At 32.2% G+C, this 23,368-nt stretch overlaps 1 protein-coding gene across 1 annotated transcript; it reads left to right on the plus strand.

The window, feature by feature from the left end:
• Window positions 1-13,803: 13,803 nt before the first annotated feature.
• On the plus strand, window positions 13,804-16,539 carry LOC143629715 (cytokinin dehydrogenase 1-like). The gene is made up of 5 exons (XM_077098917.1): window positions 13,804-14,502; window positions 15,187-15,314; window positions 15,420-15,680; window positions 15,848-16,110; window positions 16,218-16,539. The coding sequence occupies exons 1-5, from the start codon at window positions 13,872-13,874 to the stop codon at window positions 16,537-16,539; spliced, it is 1,605 nt and encodes a 534-aa protein (XP_076955032.1). The 5' UTR covers window positions 13,804-13,871.
• Window positions 16,540-23,368: the final 6,829 nt, after the last annotated feature.

A 23,368-nucleotide genomic window follows, 5' to 3' on the forward strand; every position in this document is an offset into this window, starting at 1 on the left:
AACCCTTTACTTTCCATTGAAGGAACCCTATACTTTCCACTGAATGAACACTATCTATAAGTTGTTATTTATTATCCATGTAAGGAGCTAATCACTTCCCTCGACGATACGTGCAATATCCGAAGATCGTTCACGTACCGTCAAGCAATCAATCGTATCTATCACATATACCATACACGACATACACATAAAATTATATCCTTTCGTTCGTACTTTCTTACTTTCTTTTGTATTATCTTACTTTCATATCTTACATTATAAAGAGCATTACGCCCTACATTCCTCGAGTATTACTAGGGCTCGGTACCCTCTTCGTAACCGTACAACCATACGTTATCATTTCTTTCTTCTATTATCTCTATCATGTTCATACACATAAACATACATAACATACTTACCATATTCTTAGCGCTGCAACCTGACAGTACGTGCAATATCCGAAGATCGTTCACGTACCATCAAGCAATCATTCATATATTTCACACTATCCATATAAGGCATACACTTATCTCTTAGGATAAGTGTATTAACAAACATATTGAGTATGCACACAGCCCCGAAAACGTAACACATAAATGGGGCTAGAAACTCACCTGAACACGGTTACGTTCACCGTTAATCGTAATCCCTTTCTTCAGTTGTGCACGGCTGACTGTATAACAAGTATACGTATCAATTAACTATCACTTCTCGTAATGTATTTCTATCTTTCTATGACCCACAACGAACGGGGGTCCGGGGGCAGCGCCCCTGGCAGCGGGGTCTAGGGGCGGCAGCCCCTAGCAGGGTCCAAGGGGCAGAGCCCCTGGCTGGGGTCGAGCTGCCAGGTCATCTTGGAAAAATTTTATTTCCATTAACTGTCTTAACACATTTTTCATTAGGTTTTTAATTTATTTTCTAATCGAACTTGGCTTTAGGCGAAGTTAAACCTCAGGCGAACTTAGCTTTAGGCGAAGTTAAACCTCAGGCGAACTTGGCTTTAGGCGAAGTTAAACCTCAGGCGAACTTAGCTTTAGGCGAAGTTAAACCTCAGGCGAACTTAGCTTTAGGCGAAGTTAAACCTCAGGCGAACTTATCATCAGGCGAACTTAGCTTGCAGGAGAAGTTCATCAGGCGAACTTAGCTTGCAGGCGAAGTTCATCAGGCGAACTTAGCTTGCAGGCGAAGTTCATCGCTTGAAGGCGAAGTTGCCCAGATGAAGGCGAAGTTGCCCAGATGTCCGCTGTTTCAGTTTCTGATCAACATTTCGGGCGATTTTGACACCCTTGTTAAGGTTCAATACCACCCACTACACTTCCCGACCATTTTCGGTCGTTTATACACTAAAAGCTCGGATCTTTAAACTTCCAAGATCAAGAATCATACCTTTTGAGCTTGTTTGGATCTCGTTTATCTTGGTATCACCTCTAATCTTTCTCTCTTACCCGGACCTCGCTCGATCCTTCCTTCTTTCTCGGCCCGGCCGGCGGCGGTTTTGGGTGTGGTGTGTGTGTTAGGGAGTTTGGTGAAAAATGAAAGATATTTTGGGTTTAGGGGATATTTATACCCCTGAAATCCCATGGACCTAAGGCCCATTCTCATTTAACCCATCTCTATTAATCCGAGTCCATAACCCACATCCATTACCCGACACTAGCCCGACCCATACCAACTCCTATTCTTTTATTTATTTCCTGATAACCCGAGTAAACTTTCCCTCTATTATTAAGTAATATAATTAATATTATTTTGGGATTTTCGGGATGTTACAATAATATAGATGGGATTGTCTATAATGATAGACAAATGAAAGATTTTCTCAAGATTCTTATTCATCTACTTGATATTTTGAAAATGGGTTGGTTGAACTTGAAAATTCACTCATTGAAATTGAATAAGTAAACAATTAAATTGGATTCGGTTGGATGGTACTAACAAAATCGTGTGCTAACTCCCATTTCTTATTGAATTAACCGATCAACTTGTCATCGGACATTTATTTTGAATGCGATAATTCATTTTCGCAAAAAAATGAGATCTTTTTACTTTATTATTATATTATGAGAATGAATCCTACTACTTCTAGTTCTGGGGTTGCCACGCTTGACAAAAAGAACATGGGGCGTATAGCCCAAATAATTGGTCCGGTACTAGATGTAGCTTTTCCGCCAGGCAAAATGCCTAATATTTATAACGCTCTGGTAGTTAAGGGTCGAGATACCGTTGGTCAACCAATTAATGTGACTTGTGAGGTACAGCAATTATTAGGAAACAATCGAGTTAGAGCCGTAGCTATGAGTGCTACAGACGGTCTAACGAGAGGAATGGACGTACTGTATACGAGAGCTCCGCTAAGTGTTCCGGTCGGTGGAGCGACTCTCGGACGAATTTTCAATGTCCTTGGGGAGCCTATTGATAATTTAGGTCATGTAGATAATAGCACAACATTCCCTATTCATAGATCTGCGCCTGCCTTTATACAGTTAGATACAAAACTATCTATTTTTGAAACCGGAATTAAAGTAGTAGATCATTTAGCCCCTTATCGCCGTGGAGGAAAAATCGGACTATTCGGGGGAGCTGGCGTGGGTAAAACAGTACTCATTATGGAATTGATTAACAATATTGCCAAAGCTCACGGAGGCTATCTGTTTTTGGCGGAGTCGGTGAACGGACTCGTGAAGGAAATGATCTTTACATGGAAATGAAAGAATCTGGAGTAATTAATGAACAAAATATTGCAGAATCAAAAGTAGCTCTAGTTTACGGTCAAATGAATGAACCACCGGGACGTCGTATGAGAGTTGGTTTGACTGCCCTAACTATGGCGGAATATTTCCGAGATGTTAATGAACAAGACGTTCTTTTATTTGTTGACAATATCTTCCGTTTTGTCCAAGCAGGATCTGAAGTATCCGCCTTGTTGGGTAGAATGCCTTCCGCCGTGGGTTATCAACCTACCCTTAGTACCGAAATGGGTTCTTTACAAGAAAGAATTACTTCTACCAAAGAAGGGTTCATAACTTCTATTCAAGCTGTTTATGTACCTGCAGATGATTTGACCGACCCTGCTCCTGTTACGACATTTGCACATTTAGATGCTACTACCGTACTATCAAGAGGATTAGCCGCCAAAGGTATCTATCCAGCAGTAGATCCTTTAGATTCAACGTCAACTATGCTACAACCCCGGATCGTCGGTGAAGAACATTATGAAACTGCACAACAGGTTAAGCAAAATTTACAACGTTACAAAGAACTTCAAGATATTATAGCTATTCTTGGATTAGACGAAGTATCCGAAGAAGATCGTTTAACCGTAGCAAGAGCGCGAAAAATTGAGCGTTTCTTATCACAACCGTTTTTCGTAGCAGAAGTCTTTACGGGTTCTCCGGGAAAATATGTTGGTTTAGCATAAACAATTAGAGGCTTTCAATTAATCCTTTTCGGAGAATTAGATGGTCTTCCCGAACAGGCCTTTTATTTGGTAGGTAACATCGATGAAGCTACGGCGAAGGCTATCAACTTAGAAACGGAGAGCAATTTGAAGAAATGACCTTAAATCTTTGTGTACTACCCCTAATCGAATTGTTTGGGATTCAGAAGTGAAAGAAATCATTTTATCTACTAATAGTGGACAAATTGGCGTATTACCAAATCACGCTCCTATTGCCACAGCAGTAGATATAGGTATTTTGAGAATACGCCTTAACGACCAATGGCTAACGATGGCTCTGATGGGCGGTTTTGCTAGAATAGGTAATAATGAAATCACTGTTTTAGTAAATGATGCAGAGAAAAGTAGTGACATCGATCCACAAGAAGCTCAGCAAACTCTTGAAATAACGGAAGATGCTTTGAGAAAAGCTGAAGGAAAGAGACAAACAATTGAGGCAAATCTAGCTCTACGACGGGCTAGGACACGAGTAGAGGCTATCAACGCCATTTCATAACCAGTCGGTGTGTCCGAATAATCATCAATTTATACACCCTATATTTGGATATTTTGTTTGACTTGATTCTGTCGATTAAATACAATCAAGCGAAATCATATTTTTATGATCACATTTTTATGCAACGAAAAAGAAATAGAATAGAAAAGATACAAAAAAAATATTACTAAAATCAAATGGGTATAAAAACTTATTAGATACCATTGACCGCGGTATCTAATAAGTTCTACCTACTATTGGATTTGAACCAATGACTCCCGCCGTATGAAAGCAATACTCTAACCGCTAAGTTAAGTAGGTCATTTATCTTCACAAAGAAAACCAAAAGGGACTCCTCCCATCGATGGATTATAAATATCATATTACTTAGAAGCAATACCGATCAATATGATCTTGGATCATGGAATAGTCATCTTGACAAGAAATTATCTACATAATAAAATATGTATTACAAGCACTAAGGGCTGTAGCTCAGTTGGTAGAGCACCTCGTTTACACGCGCGTCGATGTTTTTCAGGGGAGTGCATCATGCAATCAAAAAAATTGATCTTATTGATAAATCGATGTCTTACTCGATAACTTTGAGGGAAGAAGAAAACAATAGCCTGACAAGGGTTCGGTCCGATTTAGGTGCCCAGTTAGGTGCCAAACAGACCCCACCGTTGATTTGATATATTGATAAGGTAAATACCTAGTCTATTCAATGCTAGGCTGAGTATCAGGGCCTCAAAAAAACCTCTTTTCGTCCTATAAACTTTAAGGTGTATGAAGTTTTCATATTTGATTTTTAAGTAGAGCGATAGAGACTTCATTTCACTTAAGTGAATCTAGGCCAGAGGCAAACCTACGTCAAGATAACCCCCCTTGAAAAACTTTGGTAGTGTTCCTGAATCTGAATCAACATAATGACTCAGAGCACATGGAGTCATCTTCTTATTTTTCTGTCAAAAATAAAAATGGCGGACTAGCTGATATTTCTATCAGTTAATGAAAGAGCCCAATGCACAAAAAATGCATGTTGGGTCTTTGAAACAGTTCATATCATTTTGATAATAATAAGTTTGATCTGTTTTACCGAGAAGGTCTACGGTTCGAGTCCGTATAGCCCTAGAGCCCTATACAATTCAAACAATTAAAAAAAAAACGAATAAATATTCGAATACAAAAAATTGTCTCTTTTTTTATTTGATTTTCCTCGTTATTGTTTTAACTGACTGAATTTAACATACAATTCATCATTTTGATAATATCGAAAGGTTCGGGATACAAAACGGGTCAGGTTTACATTAAGAATACAAGTATAAAATAACCCGAAATTGACAAATGTCACAGTGGTGGTTCAAGTTGGTGATGGTGATTCAGGGATATAATTGTAAAAAATATATTTTTATAAGAATTTGAAAATATGAACTGGCCAGGTAGGGAACATAAAAAAACATTCTTGGAAGACTGTTTTTTGAGGAAAAAAGTTTAGAAAAGATTTAAATTTTTCCTTCAATATTTCAAAAAATTTGAACTTTACATTTAATGTTTTCTCAAATCTTACCTGCTCCCTCCCTTTCTTTTAAGATTTGGCCTGATACCCCATAATAATTTTTTTTTCTAAAGTCTCTCTTAAGTTCAAATTCTAAATAATTATAAGCAAAAAAAGGGTTATTCTGGAAATTTTTTCTTTTAAAAATGGCTATTTTAAGAATTTTCTTAAAGTAAATATGTAATTTCAAGTACATTTAAGTTAGAAACCGACTATCAATCTTCGTTTTTCTCTCTCATGGCCATCTTTTTATATTTTTCCTAAATTCATGGTAATTTGACGTTAAGAAAACTGATTAGATACTTATAATTTATAAATATTATTCACTAAATTAAAAGTAAAAGATAGGTTGGACCATAAACTTTGGACACTAACGGAAAAGATTTAACACATAACAATTACCATGTAGGGGCGGTCTCCTTATTTCATTCTCTGCAACGAAACCCACATGACAGAGAAACTCGTCACTATGTGTGTGTGTGGTGATAAAACAAATAATAATGTTTCATTGAACAATAATCATATATTAGTAACTAGTTTGAGCCACGGTTTTACAGGTTTTATTTAGGTTTTGTTTTTAATCATTTTGCTATTTTATATTTTGTAAGGATTTGTTTTATTTTTATCGTAGTTTTGTTTTGATTTAGTACGTATTTATTACTTTGGTGCATTCATTATGTTTTTTAACGTTTAGCCTCATTCAGTTGAGATATGTATGTTTTTTAGATTTTTAATCAACTAACATAAACAAACACAAACATGTTGACTTTTTATAAACGAACAAACATGAACACAAGTATTTGTCTTATGAAAAAGAATCGGTTGATAAGGTGACGATGGTGGTTGATGCATGAAAGGGAAGGTTGACGATGGTGGTGGTAATCGGAAGGTAACCGGTGATAGAGAAGACAGACCTGCGACTGAGATATGTAGAGGAGCGAAATTAAATTAGGGTTTGATAATTAAAGAGTTTCACAAATAAATGAGATGTTACCACCCGTTTAAGGGTTATCCGAGTTTGGTGAGACCCATGATCCGCAAAATTATTTTGTTTGATCATTAAGGAGTTATTTACAAATAAATGAGATGTTATGGCCCTTTTAAGGGCTATCAGTGTATGGTGAGATCCATGACCTGCAAAATTTATTGTTTGATGATTAAGAAGTTATCACAAATAAATTATAACCCGTTTAAGGGTTATCTGGGTTTAGTGACATGACCAGTGAAAATTATTGTTTGATTATGAAAGGGTTTCATAAATAAATGAGATGTTGTAACTCATTTAAGGACTATCCGGGTTTGATGAGATCTATACTTACAAATTCGGGTCAAACGCCTGAGAAGTCTCAAATCACAAATCAAGTAATTTGATGGCTTGAGATGATGGGGAGCAACCAGAGAATGACACATAAGATTTTTTCTTAGGCATTTATATAGATAGTATTTTGGTCAAAAATTGCCGAAGTAATAATTGAACAAATTCGTTAAGCGAGGTAGAGTGTTCTTCAAATATTTAATAAGCTAATGTGGTAAAATTAAATGTGAACACAGTGATATAGCGAGGAAAAGCTTAAGATCTTGATAAGGATCTTCAGAAAAACCCCCGGGAGGGAAAACTTATCCCTTGTCTCAATTTATTAATAAGGTAAAATAGGTTACAGTTCGAGAGCGTATTGAGAATAGGTGCTAAGTACAATAGTGCTAGTATTGAGTGCAGAGGGTTGTTTTCTAAAAATGATCTCATCAGCCTCAGTATATAGGAAAAAAAATAACAAACTAAGCTATAAACTCGGAAACCCTAGCTATGTGACCGTTGCATGACTTATTCTTAAACTCCACGCGCGATTCAACCAAGCTTCCAAATTATTAGCAAGATCAAGTCTACTAGCCGTTCCCGGTTGTTAGCCAAAGAGCAACCTGCAAGCATATTAGTTAGTTCAATAAAACAATTCCGAACCTACTAAGGATCTCGATTGTCAGAATGTCAGACAAGATATCAGCTAGGATCCCAATCAAGAAATTGACCCACGACATATATATAGATGGATTTTTTTATTTTCACCATCGTCATTATACTATAAATAATATACGTTTTTAACTCATTATTTATTATTATTATTATTATTATTATTATTATTATTATTATTATTTTATAATCTTGGTTGATCTAATAACTTTCGTTTGTAGGCATTTACAAAAAAAAGAACTAATTATGCAATTGTGATTAGTTTTAATACTCAACGCTATGATATTAAAATTTACCAATTAAAAATGAAGTTGCCTTAAAAATATAGTTTTTTTTAAATCTTAAATTATACCGAGTGCATGTACGGAATCAGTACCATGACAGACTTAACTGATACCTACTAAATAAAATAGGATCGATGACAGTTTTGTCAGGTCAGGTATTTATGCTCGATTTTACATATTTAATGTGTCGATGTAAAACACGTGTCGATATCATTTTAGATGATTGATCGTCGTTTATATGTAATTCTCATATCTTCAAATAGCGTGTGATCAATAAAATCCCTTTTAAGTTGTCATTAACTCATTTTTATTAAAGTATTAAGTTTTAATATTTTTATTAATAATATATAAAAGAAAACATATACCAAGCCCTAACAAACATGAACAATGTAGAACTCCGATAACTTTACACGAACTATCAACTGCGTAAACAAAATATGATGTATGACTTCAGATTCACATAATATAAAGATATAATTCAAGTATGAACATACAAAATATTATCTTTACGTATCACATAGCTATAGAATATAAATGTAAGATAAATATATTGGCAATGCTATATTACAAAGGTAGTGGTCTGCTCGTGCATCACAAGACGTCTACATTGACATTATCTAGTGAACCATACATTTAACTAGGGTTATTCAGATTTCGATTCGTATTTGAAACATTCGAAATTCGATTCGAATTCGATTATCAAGATTCGAATTCGGTTTTAAAAAATTCGAATTCGAGTATATTAATCGAATACGAATTTATGATTTATTATTTGATTCGAAATTCGAATTCAAATTATATACATATATGTATATATATAATATTTTTTTTATTTGTGTCAAATCCATAAATAATAAATGTTCATTACAAATTATTAAACTCAATATGTTATATTATTCTTTCCTAGCCTATACTAATATGGGTGTTATTTACTTCTCGTTTTGAATATTTTGGGTTTATACTATTTGTAGTTTAGTTTTGAATTTATTATAATGTGGTATTGTAGCTACTTTAAATTTATATGTTTCTTTTGCAATTATGATTATGATTTTTGAAATATTCGCATAGGTAAACTTGAGTTAGATTATATTTACTCGAATTAAAATCGAATTTATTCGAATTGGTCATATAATACGAATACGAATCGAATAGTTTAACTTTTAATCGAATACGAATACCGGCAAAAAAAACAATTATTCGGATTATTCGATTCGATTTAACTTGAAAATTCATTATTCGATTCGATAAACACCCTTACATTGAACTGTTTGACAGCTGAAAGCGTATATGTAATTGATACAATTGTCACCTTCTCACTCCCACAAATACTCGACTAGAGTATAAATACATGCATTGCTTTGTCCTCTTAACATGCTACTTTCTTTTGTTAGACGGCTTTGGTTGTCGTTTTTAAAAACAAATAAAAAAGATAAAAATGAAGTATGGCGTATTTTCACGTCAGAGTTTAAAAATGTATCGCTAATCTTTATTAACAATGCTTTTTCATAATTAACATATGCATAATAATAATCCATCTAACAAGTAACAACATCAAATAATTTACAAAATTATTACTCTAGAATTTTGATGGTCCTATACTATAACGTAATGGATGGGAAAAAACTCAAAATATCTCAAAAAGCATCTTTGGGAACAAGATAACTTCTTTGACTAAAATTGGAACCACATAGCAAATAGGTACGTAGAGGTTACTATAACTCATTGTCGGTTTTTTATTTTTTTTCTTTTTCTTTTTCAATTAAACACAAAGGATGAGAACTAAACAAACAAACTTACTAAAAATAACATTTATTTTTCCTTCTTGAAATTATGGTTTTTTATTTATAGTTTCGTTTGCTTTCTCACTTCTTTATATTATAATCATAATTAGTATTTATATATCAATTTTTTTTTGAACAGTGGATATTTTATAAAGCATCAACTAGTAAGAAACTAGCTGGTAAAAACAAGAAAAGAAATTATATGAATAAAAGAGCGTTATTCAATCACTCTAAGATCATAGAGCATGACTCATTTAAGCAAGAAAAAGGTCACGCAAATGACAGGATGAGAATGATCGTGGTCATGCCCATCCTTTGAAGGACACTGAAGAGCCATCCAATGAGACTTTTTTTCCTTCTTTTCTTTTTCATTTTTTTATATTATTAAATAATATAATGATGGAGAAGGATGAAAAATGAAGGGAAAAAATGATAATAGGGGTTGAGTGATGATGTTTAATGATAAAGGAAAAGTTGAGTTGACACTGAGGTGATGGAGACGTGACAAATGATAGAAAATGAGAAAATGAACCATAACACATGGTATAACCAATTAACTTTACACTTATTCTTTTTACTCGAATATCGAAGGAAAGAGAAGTATTTATATATCATAATAATTTATTAATTTGTGTAAATTAGCGTCAATATTTTTAAAATCTTTGTAAATCTAAAACATCTATTTATAATGTTGATATAAATTCATAGTGGATATTTTTCTAAGAAAAAAATAACTATATAAAACAAAAACATTTTCTTATAACACCGTTTTACTTATTAAGTTAATTTTTACTAGAACTGTATTCTTATCAATTTGTAGAAATATAAGAATCTTGGAATAAATTTTAGCTTTTTGTTAAAGCTATATTTTTAATCTAATTTTTATATTATTAATTATAAAAAGACACTTAACTATTTCTACTTTTGTAGTACATTTTTGTTAGTACATACTACCAGGGCCAGCTTATAGGGGGGTTGGGTGGTCGACGGCCTCAGGTCCGACATTCTATTTGGCCCGAATTTTTTTTTTAAATTATCTGTATATTTATGAAAAACGATATGTATATATTTAATGTTTAAACTCAATTGCATAACAATTATTTTGGTTTAGTGGCAAAAAAGTATGACTCGTAACCAAAAGATTGGGAGTTCTAATCTTATTTAAGACATGTTTTAGCCTATTTTTATATAAAAGGTTTTTACACGAACCCAAATCATAACCAAGTGAACCAATTTAAAAGTTAAATTGTTTAAACCTAACAAAATACTTCTTTTACTTAAGGCCTAAAATATTTTTTCACCTTCAGCTTAATTTTTTTTTTAAATTTTCGAAGCCAGGCCTGCATACTACATGCATGATTATCTAATAAAAAAACGTATTTTTTATTTTAATAAAATAAAAAAGGTGTTAACGTTTAATATGAAAATAGGCCTGCATACTACATGCATGATTATCTAATTAAAAAACTTATTTTTTATTTTAATAAAAAAGGTGTTAACGTTTAATATGAAAATATCAGTATAAATTATGTTGTAATTATGTGTATTTGACCAATTAGTAAATAATTGCATAGATTATTTGCCAACTTTTTGAAAACTTTTTAGATTTTAGTCATTTTACGACCTTTTCATGGGCAATATGTAATAGTGACTCATTCCCGTCCCTTTTTTTTCAATTTTTTTATTTTTTTATTTTTTTATAATTCACAATTGTTAAAACCTGATTGGTGAGTTGATCATGGACTCCACTATGATTAAATAGCTACTACATGAAAATATAATATTTATTTATTTTACATATTTTTATAAAAACTATTGTTTAAATTAAGACCCTTATTCCAGTGTTAGAAATTAGGACTTGTGATGCTTACAGTTTATCAAGTGGTTACGAACGATATATCGAGTGGTTAATTAATGACGGTTTCTTACTTTCTTGTACCTTTGCTAATAGATAGACCAACATATCTATTTATAGGTAAAAGTCCATTGATTTTATGGTGTTCACCGTAAATGAACTGAAACAATTGTTCGGTTCGTCCGTAAAGTTTGGACAAACGGGTGGTTCATGAACATTTTACCACATGAAATTTCGTGCCCGTGTTAGTTTTTTAAGGAATGAAGCTTGTTAGTGTTCGTTCGTTAACATTGTAATTAAACGGATGCTAATTGACCCTAATAAACAAAAACGGGTAACCGGACACTAACGAAAACAAATGAATGTAAACAAACACAAACTAACTATATTAATTTGAGAATAATAATGTTAAATGAACAAAAAATAACTAAAACATCTATAAGTACTACATAATATAAAAAAGGTCAGCATAGTAATCATAAACATAATTATACAAAAAATAGTAATAAATAAATAAGTAAATAAAAATAGCAATAGTAAAATTCTAAGAAACAAAGATATATATGTAATTGAATGTAACTAGACAGACATAATCAGACGAACACAACAAACAAACCTAGACAAACACACTACAACAAGCTCACAAAAACAACGAACAAACACGAATTATGTTCATGTTCGTTCATTAAGCTTACTGAACGGAATTCTTTATTCAGATTCGTTCATTTATCCAATATATGAATATAAACAAACTGGTTGTTGGACATTCAGTTCGTTTCAGCCTGCCCTATTCGTAAATACGCACCGTTTGTGATGCCAAAAACATAGGATGTAATAAGATTTCCAACATCATAGCTTAGATAACGTGTCTCCTGATTTAGGAGTAATTTTGATTAAATCAAATAATTCATGTTCGTTAATTTGTGACAATTAATTATTAGTGTTTTTTTTAAGGAATGAGTATTAAGTATTAACCAAAAGGAATGAGTCATGATACATATTGTCCATACAAAACACGTAAAAACCGGAAAAGTTTTCAAAAGGTTGGCAACTAAAAGATAAGTGAACTAGGATTTGCCAAACCTTTTGATATTGCTTGTTCATCAAAACCACTTTTATACATACTATCATGTGGAAAGTTGGTTTCAATAACAAACACAAACACTTGTAACTAATAAAAATATCATATGATCCAAAAGTCGAGTCCGGGATCCCTAGGGTTGATTGGAATTTTCTTAGGAAAGCATGAGTTAAAACGAAACTCGAACCATCTATAAGTATAATCGACCCGTCTATGATTATAATCGACGAGAAGAGAAAGATGTCTTAACTCCCAATAAAGAAATTTCAGTGACGCCACCAGATTAATATATAGCTTATGTTTCTATTTAGAGCATTAGACATGTTACTACAAAGTTATATGTAAGTTAAAAGATCATAACATGTGTGTAGGCTAGTGGTTTAACTAAAAACTGAAAAAATGACAAAGCACAATGTCGAGTAGATATGTGGGCTCTCACTAATTTTTTCATAAAATACGAGTAATGGCTTAACTAAAACACAATTATTATTTAATCATTTTATAATAAAAATTTTTAAAAAATGGTTCAATTTGTTAAAAATGAGCCTGGGTACACCCCTTGCCGCCCTCATGCCCGGCATGCCAATGAGGCTCATGCCCTTTGGCACCCACATTCGTTTGGTTTAACAATGTTTTACCCTCTTATTAGCTGATGTGGAGTGGGCGTTAACTCATCACACTTGGTCTAAAGATATTATTTTTTATATTTATCTCAATAACTACTTTTTCTAATTAAGATTATGCCAACGAGCTAATCCGTGTACTCAAATATCGATAACGTCACGGGATACCTATAATTTTATAAATTTATCTATGTATATAGAGTAAACAAAACTTATTTCATGTGTTATTAATTATTATATATTCGAAGCAGCCTCTCTATCCCTATGGGATAGAGGTAAGGCTGTCTACATCTTACCCTCCTCAGACCCTACCATAGCATTGCTATTGGTGGGATATACTGAGTACGATGATGATGATGATGATGAAATGACATCGATTCACCATATTTTTTGGAAATTGTCACATGTAAATAAATCATGGATCTGACACTGATTATAACAGGTTGAAAGTGATATCTTAAAGCAATTATGTAAACGTGTCTTAAAAACGCTTATTGCATATTAAATAAACATAAAATAGGCTACTAATGTTATCACTAGGCGGTCAAAACACGCATCCAAATGCCATTTAAAATCGTTGATTCGAGTCCAAATTTGTTAGGTTTGCATGGTAAAATACTATGCATAAAAAGACACCTTTGACAAGTGCACCACCATGCATTCCATCACATCTCATTCCTTCTTTATAAAGCCCTCAACAACACTTCTCTTTCTCATTGGTTCCAAACATCATCTCCTTGCTTAACACAAATCCAACAATCTCCCACTATTCGTCACCACCAGCCACCAACTTTCAACCACCTGCCGCCAACAAAATGATTCTAAAACATTCTAATCTTGTTATCAAAATTCTCATAGCACTCATATTAAGCTATACTTGTGACAAAAACATAATCTCTTCAACAACATATCTTCCCAACCATGAAACCATCACTTCATTAATAAAAGAACTAAAACTTGATGGTGATCTTAGTTTCCACAACATCCACCATGCATCCAAAGATTTTGGCAACCGATACACTTTCCTCCCACTAGCCGTTCTATACCCGAAATCAGTTTCCGATATCTCAACTCTAGTAAACTACATATTCCAAATGGGACCCACATCTGAGTTAACCGTTGCACCACGTGGTCATGGTCACTCACTAGAAGGCCAAGCTCAAGCTCACCAAGGGGTGGTCATAAACATGGAGTCACTAGCCAAATCCCAAGAAATGAAATTTCATTTTACCACAAGCACAAATACGCCTTTTGTTGATGTTTCGGGTGGTGAACTTTGGATTAATATTTTGCACGAGAGTTTAAAATTTGGGTTTGCCCCGAAATCTTGGACCGATTATCTTCATTTAACCGTTGGTGGTACTTTATCTAATGCCGGGATTAGCGGTCAAGCGTTTCGACATGGACCTCAGATCAATAATGTCCATCAGTTACAAGTTGTTACAGGTACTTCTCTATCATTTATACTTATTTTAGTTGATTTATTCTATTTCTTTTAAAGATTTTGCTAAAGTGTTTGGAAAGATGTGGCAATTGGCAATGCCATGATGACAAACGAACAACATCGTCATATTTATTTGTATATTATATGTATACTTTATTTGGGGACCATCTAAAGAAAGTAAAAGTATAGTTTTGAAACAAATGAGTATTATTTGAAAAAGACTACACTTGCAAGGGTATGATGGAAAATTCAACATAAAATCATTAATAAAGATTGTAAAATTGACTCTTTAATAATATAAATATTGATCAATAGCCAGATAATAATTCAGATAATAATTCATACTGGCAATTTAACCATTGACACTTCTAACTTTCATATTTGAGTTTTTAAAACAATGATGGTGAAGCTGAATTTCATGTCTGAAAACCTCGTTTCTATACTTTTGTGTTTTATTTCCTTGTGATTAGTTGCTTTTGAGGTTCAAAATAACTCACAATCCGACTCACGTAATCATTATATTTACACTTTATTTTCACTTGATTTTGCTCATATAGAATGTGTATGAAAGTTGAATTGCCCTTCACGATGAAAGTGAAAGTTTAAAGTGTGAAAGGTTAAATTGTTAGATGGATTGTTATAGACAATTGCGTCATAATTTGGATTATTAAAATAATTTTTTTCAGGGACAGGAGAAGTAGTAACATGTACCGAAGAACTGAATTCAGATTTATTTCATGGTGTTCTTGGAGGGCTTGGCCAATTTGGGATCATTACACGAGCTCGTATATCGCTTGAACCCGCCCCAGAAATGGTAAAAAGATTATAAATTTATGAAAGTGGTCTTAATATCAAAATTGGGTTGTGTAAATCTTTGATTTGATATCTTGATTTTAACAGTTTTAGCAATTTTGATCAGGTCAAACGGATTAAAGTTCTTTACTTGGATTTTGCTACATTTACAAAGGATCAAGAAATGTTAATATCATCCAATAGTTCGTTTGATTATGTCGAAGGGTTTGTTTTGATTAACCGAACCGGGCTACTTAATAACTGGAGATCATCTTTAAAAAATAAAGATCCGGTTCGGGCTAGACAATTTGATTCTGAAGGAAAAACCATATATTGCCTTGAAATTGCCAAGTATTTTAAGCAGGAAGATACTCAAACCATTGATCAGGTGAGTTGGGTCACGAGTCGAATGATTTTACTAGGTTTTATGCACTAAAAATATATTTTGTGCAACTTTCAACCTATTTGACATATTAGAAATAAACATGCCCTGAGTCTATTAGTTAACAAACAAATGGGTTAAAACTAATTATGATCTATCTTGTTTATATGCAGAAAGTTGAAAGCTTATTATCGAAATTGAACTACAATGAATTCACACTCTTCATATCAGAAGTGACCTATTTGGAATTTTTGGATAGAGTTCATGTTTCTGAGTTGCAACTACAAGAAAAAGGGTTATGGGATGTACCTCATCCATGGTTAAATCTTCTTGTTCCCAAGAGTAAAATACACCAATTTGCTAATGAAGCTTTTGGGAATATTCTAACGGATACTAGCAATGGTCCGATACTTATCTACCCCGTCGACAAGTCAAGGTAATGCGCGATCTTACAATAAATAATAATAATAATAATAATAATGATAACAATAATAAAAACTTTTGAAAAATGTATAAACCTAATCTTGGTTTACTTTGTTGTAGGTGGAACACTAAAACATCAATGGTGACACCAAAGGAGAATGTATTCTACTTAGTGGCGTTTCTATCGTCAGCGATGCCATCTTCGACTGGAAAAGATGGGTTAGAAAACATCCTTAGCCAAAACAAAAGGATTCTAGATGTATGTGACACGGCAAACCTCGAAACCAAACAGTATTTGCCACATTACAACACACAAAAAGAGTGGAGAAAACATTTTGGTAGTGGATGGGAAGTGTTTGCTAGAAGGAAGTTTATGTATGATCCTTTAGCAATATTAACTCCTGGTCAGAGAATATTCCAAAAAGCAACCAACTTTTTATGATAATATTTATCTCGTGTATGAATGAAGCCATGAAAAGCTATTAATTGATTAAATTGTACATATTATTTAGAAACATTTTGTGATTTCCACTAGATTAGTTGTAACTATGGGAAGTCATATATGATATAGGTAATTTTCCATTATGGTAGTTTTAATGGTACTTGTGTTGGAGCATAAATCTATTGCAGTTATTTTGATCCTTGGCTTAAGTGGTTCGTTGTCATGTGGAGCTTAGATTTAGCATATACTCATCAACAAAATTCGCTAAAAGGAGTCTTGAGCTCATATTCAACTCGATTCAACCCGAGCTTGAAGGATGAAGGATGGACATATATTCAACCGAACAATTGACCAAGTCACCTTCATCCTAAACTCAACTCGATTGTTTATGTCAATCAGCTAGCTAGATCTTTATTACGAATATTTTTTGGATAAAGAATTACCAGCTAATTATAAACCATGACTTCGTTGAAGATCATTTACATCAACTCTGGAGCGACAAGTTACAAACCCACTGGACCTAATACAATATCTATATAACTTAAAAGAGTATCCCAATTATGACTTATTAGCCCAAGTCAAAAGCTCAAGGAGAGCCCAAAGACAACTCATCTAATATACAATAGGTTGCTAAATAATAATTGCTTTAATATTAATCAAATTTAACTTATCTGCAAACAAAAAATTTCTCAAAAATAAAAACATGATTAAACTATATATAGTAGAGGGGAAAATAATTGCTTTAATATTAATCAAATTTCTCAACTTAGTCTAAACTAGAGGGGAAAATAGCATCACGTGTTTATTGTTACAATAACGTGCTTATTTTTATTTCGTTTTTTAAGATAAAGTTCTGAATATTATGAGTGTCCTTGTCGTAGCGTGCATTTTTACGTGACAGTTTGGTTTCTCTATATAAAGTTTCGAATTATATTAGCGTCTCGCCGCAACATGTGTGTTCGCGTCTACTAGTTTTTGAAAACCGTTCGATTTTGGTATTTTCGGTTTTGGTCTTCGGTTTGAATTTCGTTCAGTTTCTTTTTACTTTTTTTTCTTTTAGGATTTTCCATCCTACTTGAAAATTTTGGGCTGAAAAAAAAAGTTAACCAAACATAATGAATTTAAGCATAAATTTTTGTTGGTTAATAACTAACTCATTATTATACATTTTGGATAAAATATTTGGGCTAAACTATAAGTCAAATTATTTAACATTAAAACAAAAATAGATATCAATAAATTTGGTTTGGGTTTTATGGTTTTAGTTAACTGCAAAAGCGGAACCGAATCGAAAGATCGCTTTTTATGAAAAAAATAAAACCAAAATGTCAGTTTTTGTTTCAATTCAATTATTTTTGTTTGGTTTTTTTAAGTGCGACTGGGCCACTTGACAACACCGTATTCGTCCTTGAATTTTTTAATTTTTCTTTTTGTTTTTTTTCAGTTTCGGTAATCAAACAAATTCACGTAAACTCACAGTCTCAATGATCGGGACCTACATTGCCCGGGGATGCCTGATTTTACCAAGACGAAACATTAGGTCACAGAAATGGCCTTGTAGCTGTCCTATACAATTTAACACAGTTTTTCTTCACACTACACGGTTAATTCATCATATAAAATGCAGCGATTGATTAAACAAACAGGTATACCAGCTCGTAGCGTATAGTACAGATCTAAAACTGAAACTGAGACTTAAACTAAAAGCTACACCGACTAATAACTATATCGAACGTCAAAACCTAACGGCTAGCAAAGCACGTACAACGTATATGCAGTTCATAGCAACATTGGAGATAAAAACTGAAGAAGCTGCAAATGTGGATATACCTGACCGCCGACGACGGCGATTGTAGGCAGAGCGTCCGAGAGTGCGTCGGCAAAATGGCCAAGTGCGGTACATGCTCTGTGCAGTATGTTGGCGGAATTGAGTAGATTCTCCGTTTTCTTGCGGTGAAATTGATGGATTCACGACGGTAAAAGGGCGGGAAAGTAGTGTGTGAAATTGATGGTGTAACAGTGTGTGGAACTGTAATTAGGGGCAATTTCGGGAATAGTCACGCAATTTACTTTGCCTGCCTCTAAATAGAAGCGTAATTAGGCTCGTGAACGAACCGAACGTTAAACCATTGGATAAGTTGTTTTATGTCGGATTATTTAATAAATGAGCGAACGTAGACAAATTTTTTTGTTTATTTACGATAATGAGTGTGTGTTTATGCTCATTCATATATGTTTGTTAATGTTTATTTATTTACATCAATTCATTTATACTCATGTATTTATGCTCATTTGTTTAACCCATTTTACTATGTTATTTTGTAGCTTTTAAAAACAAACAAATATGTTAAGTCTATTCGTTTATTTTACTTTATTTATTTTTTTGCTCATTTATATTTATTCAATTATGTTTGTTTGTGTTTGTTCATTTTTCTCTGCTTATGTTTATTAGCTGTTCGCTTAGAATATTAAAGAACGAAGATAAACGAGCACAAGCATTTTCATTTTCTTAGCGAGCAAACGTAAACAATCAAATCTATTTGGTTAATTGTTTGTACTCGTTCGGTTCGTTTACACACCTAAGTATAATTATAACTTTAGACGGAAATAAGGGAGTTTTTTTTTAAAAAGTGGTCTTTTAAAACATTTGTCCCAAGTTTGGTTCTTCGTTTTGGAAGCCAACAACAAATTAATCTCACATATCTCACCACATTAGCAAACATTTGATTTAAAGCAAAATTCGCGGTTAAGGTATTGGAGATAATTAAAATTTGGAACAAAACAATGGAAAGGGCCAACTAAAAAGAATTTAGATAGAATTTTAGAAAATAATTTTGCTCAAAAATCCATCTCTCTAAATATGTGATGAATAGGTTTATGATTTATTACGAGAGAGACAATAATTTTAGGAATTATTATATATAATAATTGAGAAGTTTGGCGCCGCAATCACGTGATTGGTTCATGTGGCTGAACGGCTTTTTTATTTATATTTATTTTTTGTTTCTGATTTGGAAAATGCGGGGTTTTTATAACGAATATTTGTTAGCCTGCGGTTGCAACACATGGTTTTTTTCGTCGCGACTTCTTTTGTCCGTCGATTCAATAAAAGAGTCTGCGTCATTTCGTGGCCACAACGTGCATATATTTTAAGTTTTCGCCCCGGTCTTTTTTATTTAAATACATTAATTTGTTGTATTATGACTTATGAGTGCGGACGAATTAACTTATTGTTTTAGTTTCAGTGTCTTTGTACAATACCGGCCGAGCACGTGTTGGTTCGTCCCCACAACGCATGGTTTTCTTTGTACGATTTAGGCTCACAACATCGATTCTGACCGAATTCGAGTTAGTTCATAAACGCAACATGTGAGTTATTTATCACGTTCTTTTTTGTTTGATGATTCCAAAAACAACGAATTCGTATCAATTTGCAACTGTAACGCGTGTGTTTTTTTTGTTTGTTGGATTTTTTTTATATTTTAAGTATGCTAAATTGTTGTATTTATGTGTGGTAAAATTTATGTTTTGCCTTACTTTCGACACCATAACCAGATACAAACCAAACTTTCGTAGGTTTGCAACCGCAATGCGCATTTTTGTTATGTTAATTTTGTTGTATTTGGGTGTTAACAAAGTTTTTTTAGGGTTTGTTTCTGGCTTCGTAACAGGGACAGATCAAATTCACATCGACTCGCAGTCGCACCACACGATTTGATAAGTTGCACGAGTATGACTGTCAATAACATCAACCCGGCGCAACGCGCCAGGAATCTATCTAGTTATGTTCTATTTCTTCTACAAAGTACATTAGTATAGTGTTTGTTGTTTTGTTAATTAAACTAGGATAATAACCCGTGTTACACACGGACGGAAAACATATCAAGAAACAATATAAAATGTAAAAAACATATTCAATCAACGCAAATATTTTACATAAGTTTTATACCAGCATATATTACAAAAGATGTTAAACTATGTCTATAACATAAAAAAGAAAGTACTTTATAAAGTAAATAAGGAATAATATAACATAAATGAACCATTATACCTGAAAAAAATAAAAAAACACATTAGTAGCAGATTTTGTAATATTATTTTAAAACTAAGCTTACAAATGCATACCAGGTTGAAACTTATATTTTCACCCGTGTAGAGTTTCGTTCAAAAACCTTTTGAAACAAAAAATGTCGGGTTTAAAAACCGTAGCTTGCATTCGATTCTCCTGTCATAATAATAATAATAATAATAAGAAGAAGAAGAAGAAGAAGAAGAAGAAACATGTGTAGATAATTAATGAAAAGAGTTGTATATAGAAAGGAAAATATAAAACAAAGAAAAACTTACAGATTGATCCATGAGGACCATCTCTATCAAGAAGTCCTCGTTTGGAGTGCTTGTTATCCTTGACGGTCTGTACTCTCAAAACTTATATTTTCACTCGTGTAGAGTTTTCGTTCAATAACCTTTTGAAACAAAAAATGTCGGGTTTAAAAACCGTAGCTTGCATTCGATTCTCCTGTCATGAAATAATAATAATAATAATAATAATAATAAGAATAAGAAGAAGAAGAAACATGTGTAGATAATTAATGAAAAGAGTTGTATAGAGAAAGAAAAATATATAACAATAAAAAACTTACAGATTGATCCATGAGGACCATCTCTATCAAGAAGTTCTCGTTTGGAGTGCTTGTTATCATTGACGGTCCGTGCTCTCAAAACTTTAACCTTAACTATGGATGGAGATGTTTTGAGAATATCAATTTCATCTAACATTGTAAAGCTTTGAACCTCTATTGTAATATGTAAATGCAACATATAATTTCTAATAAAAATCCAGGGTTTGATTTTTGAAACTACCAAAATTTTGACATCTAACTATAATAATAAACCAATTTGACCTGTTGACTAATTTAGAAACCGTTTTAAATAACCCGTTTTATTTTCTTTTATTTTTATTGAAATGTTTGCCGAGGATCCATCCCCTTTAAAAAAAATTCATTGTGTGCATTTTGTAAGATTGTTTTAATTGTTTTTTTGTAAGATTATTGTTGCATGATTGTTTTAATTAAAAACAACAATTTTTGCAAGGTTGTGAATTTCAAGTCAACATATAACTAATTGATCAACTATATTAAAAAAGATTTTAGTTTCCAAAAATAACAGTTTAATGTTACCAAAAATTAATTGTGAATATATAGAAAATAATTATATGGAAATGTGATGATGTGGAGTCCTGTGTGGACATCCTAGATTAATGACACGTGGATAGAATAGAGTTGCTTTATTATATTAGTTAGATTAGATTATAAAAGTTAGATTCATATCCATATATAATAAGATTTTCAAACTTTAAATTGATAGGTTATAAAAATAAATTAATATTAGTGAAACTTGGAAAAAGACGTATTATGAACAAAAAATCACAATATATAAACAAAATTTTAAGTAACAAATATATTAAACATCAAATCGATTAACCAATAATTAAAAAAATCATAAATTTAAACCCTAAATAGATTAAAATATAAATCAATTAATAGGAATAGATTAAATATCAAATCTATTAACCATTAGTATAAAAAATAATGCATTTAAACCTTAAATCCAATAACAGTGAATCAATTTGATGTTGTTCTTTACAAAAATCGATTAAACACTAAAATATAAATCATACATGATAATTGCAAATGATGAACATATTTAATGTGGTTTGGATTATGAAACCAACAAATCATGAAGAATCGGTTATAGATGAGGCGAATAATCTGGTTACAAACAATGGGGAGCGTTATGATTTTTGAACGAAGCATGTGCCTTTTAAAGAATAAACGATGAACAATTTAAACATAGTAAATTTAATAAGTTTTTTAATTCTAACAATAATTAGAATAATTAATATCATAATTATTACATTAATAAGTTACAAAATTATAAAAGTCAATATAATTGATTAAAATTTTATTATGAATATGTGGAAATTAGATTTATGTGGACAACCTATGTGGACAACCTAGGTGAAGGACATGTGGACAAAATTATGTTGCTTTAATATATTAGTTAGATTAGATGCTCGTTAAATCAATTACTATTGTTTGACTAATATTATACCAAATAAAGAAATGTGTTAAATATAATAAACTAATATTTTAATTATTAAAACAGTTAGGTTCTTATCCATATATAATAAGATTTTCAAATTTTAAATTGATATGTCATAACAATAAATTAATATTAGTGAAACTTGGAAAAAGATGTATTAGGAACAAAAAATCACAATATATAAACATAATTTTGAGTAACAAACATAATTTTAAATAACAAACATATCAAACATCATATCGATTAACCGATAATTTAAAAAAAAATCATACCTTTAAACTTTAAATAGATTAAAACATAAATCGATTAATAGAAATAGATTAAATATCAAATCTATTTATCGTTAGTATAAAAAATCATGTGGTTAAACCCTAAATCCAAAAACAGTGAATCAAGTTGATGTTGTTCTTCATAAAGATCGATTAAACACTAAAATATAAATCACACCTGATATTTGCAAACGATGAACATATTTGATGTTGTTTGGATTATGATACCGACAAATCATGAAGAACCAGTTATGGATGAGGCGAAAAATCTAGTTACAAACGACGGGGAGCGTTATGATTTTTGAACGAAGCATGTGTCATTTAAAGAAGAAACGATGAAAAATATAAACCTAGTAAATTTAATAAGATTTTTAACTCTAACAATAATTAAAATAACTAATATCATAATTACATTAATAAGTTATAAGAATTTAAAAGTCAATATCATTGATTAA

This window comes from Bidens hawaiensis, unplaced genomic scaffold, assembly GCF_021521415.1.
Source record: "Bidens hawaiensis isolate Kalapana, Puna unplaced genomic scaffold, B.hawaiensis_p1.1 tig00005453_1, whole genome shotgun sequence".
NCBI lineage: Eukaryota > Viridiplantae > Streptophyta > Magnoliopsida > Asterales > Asteraceae > Bidens > Bidens hawaiensis.

Coding starts and splice junctions, on each gene's coding strand:
- LOC143629715 (XM_077098917.1), top strand. CDS start 13,872: ATGATTCTAAAACATTCTAATCTTGTTATCAAAATTCTCATAGCACTC. Junction 14,503..15,186: donor TCAGTTACAAGTTGTTACAG/GTACTTCTCTAT, acceptor AATTTTTTTCAG/GGACAGGAGAAGTAGTAACA. Junction 15,315..15,419: donor TTGAACCCGCCCCAGAAATG/GTAAAAAGATTA, acceptor AATTTTGATCAG/GTCAAACGGATTAAAGTTCT.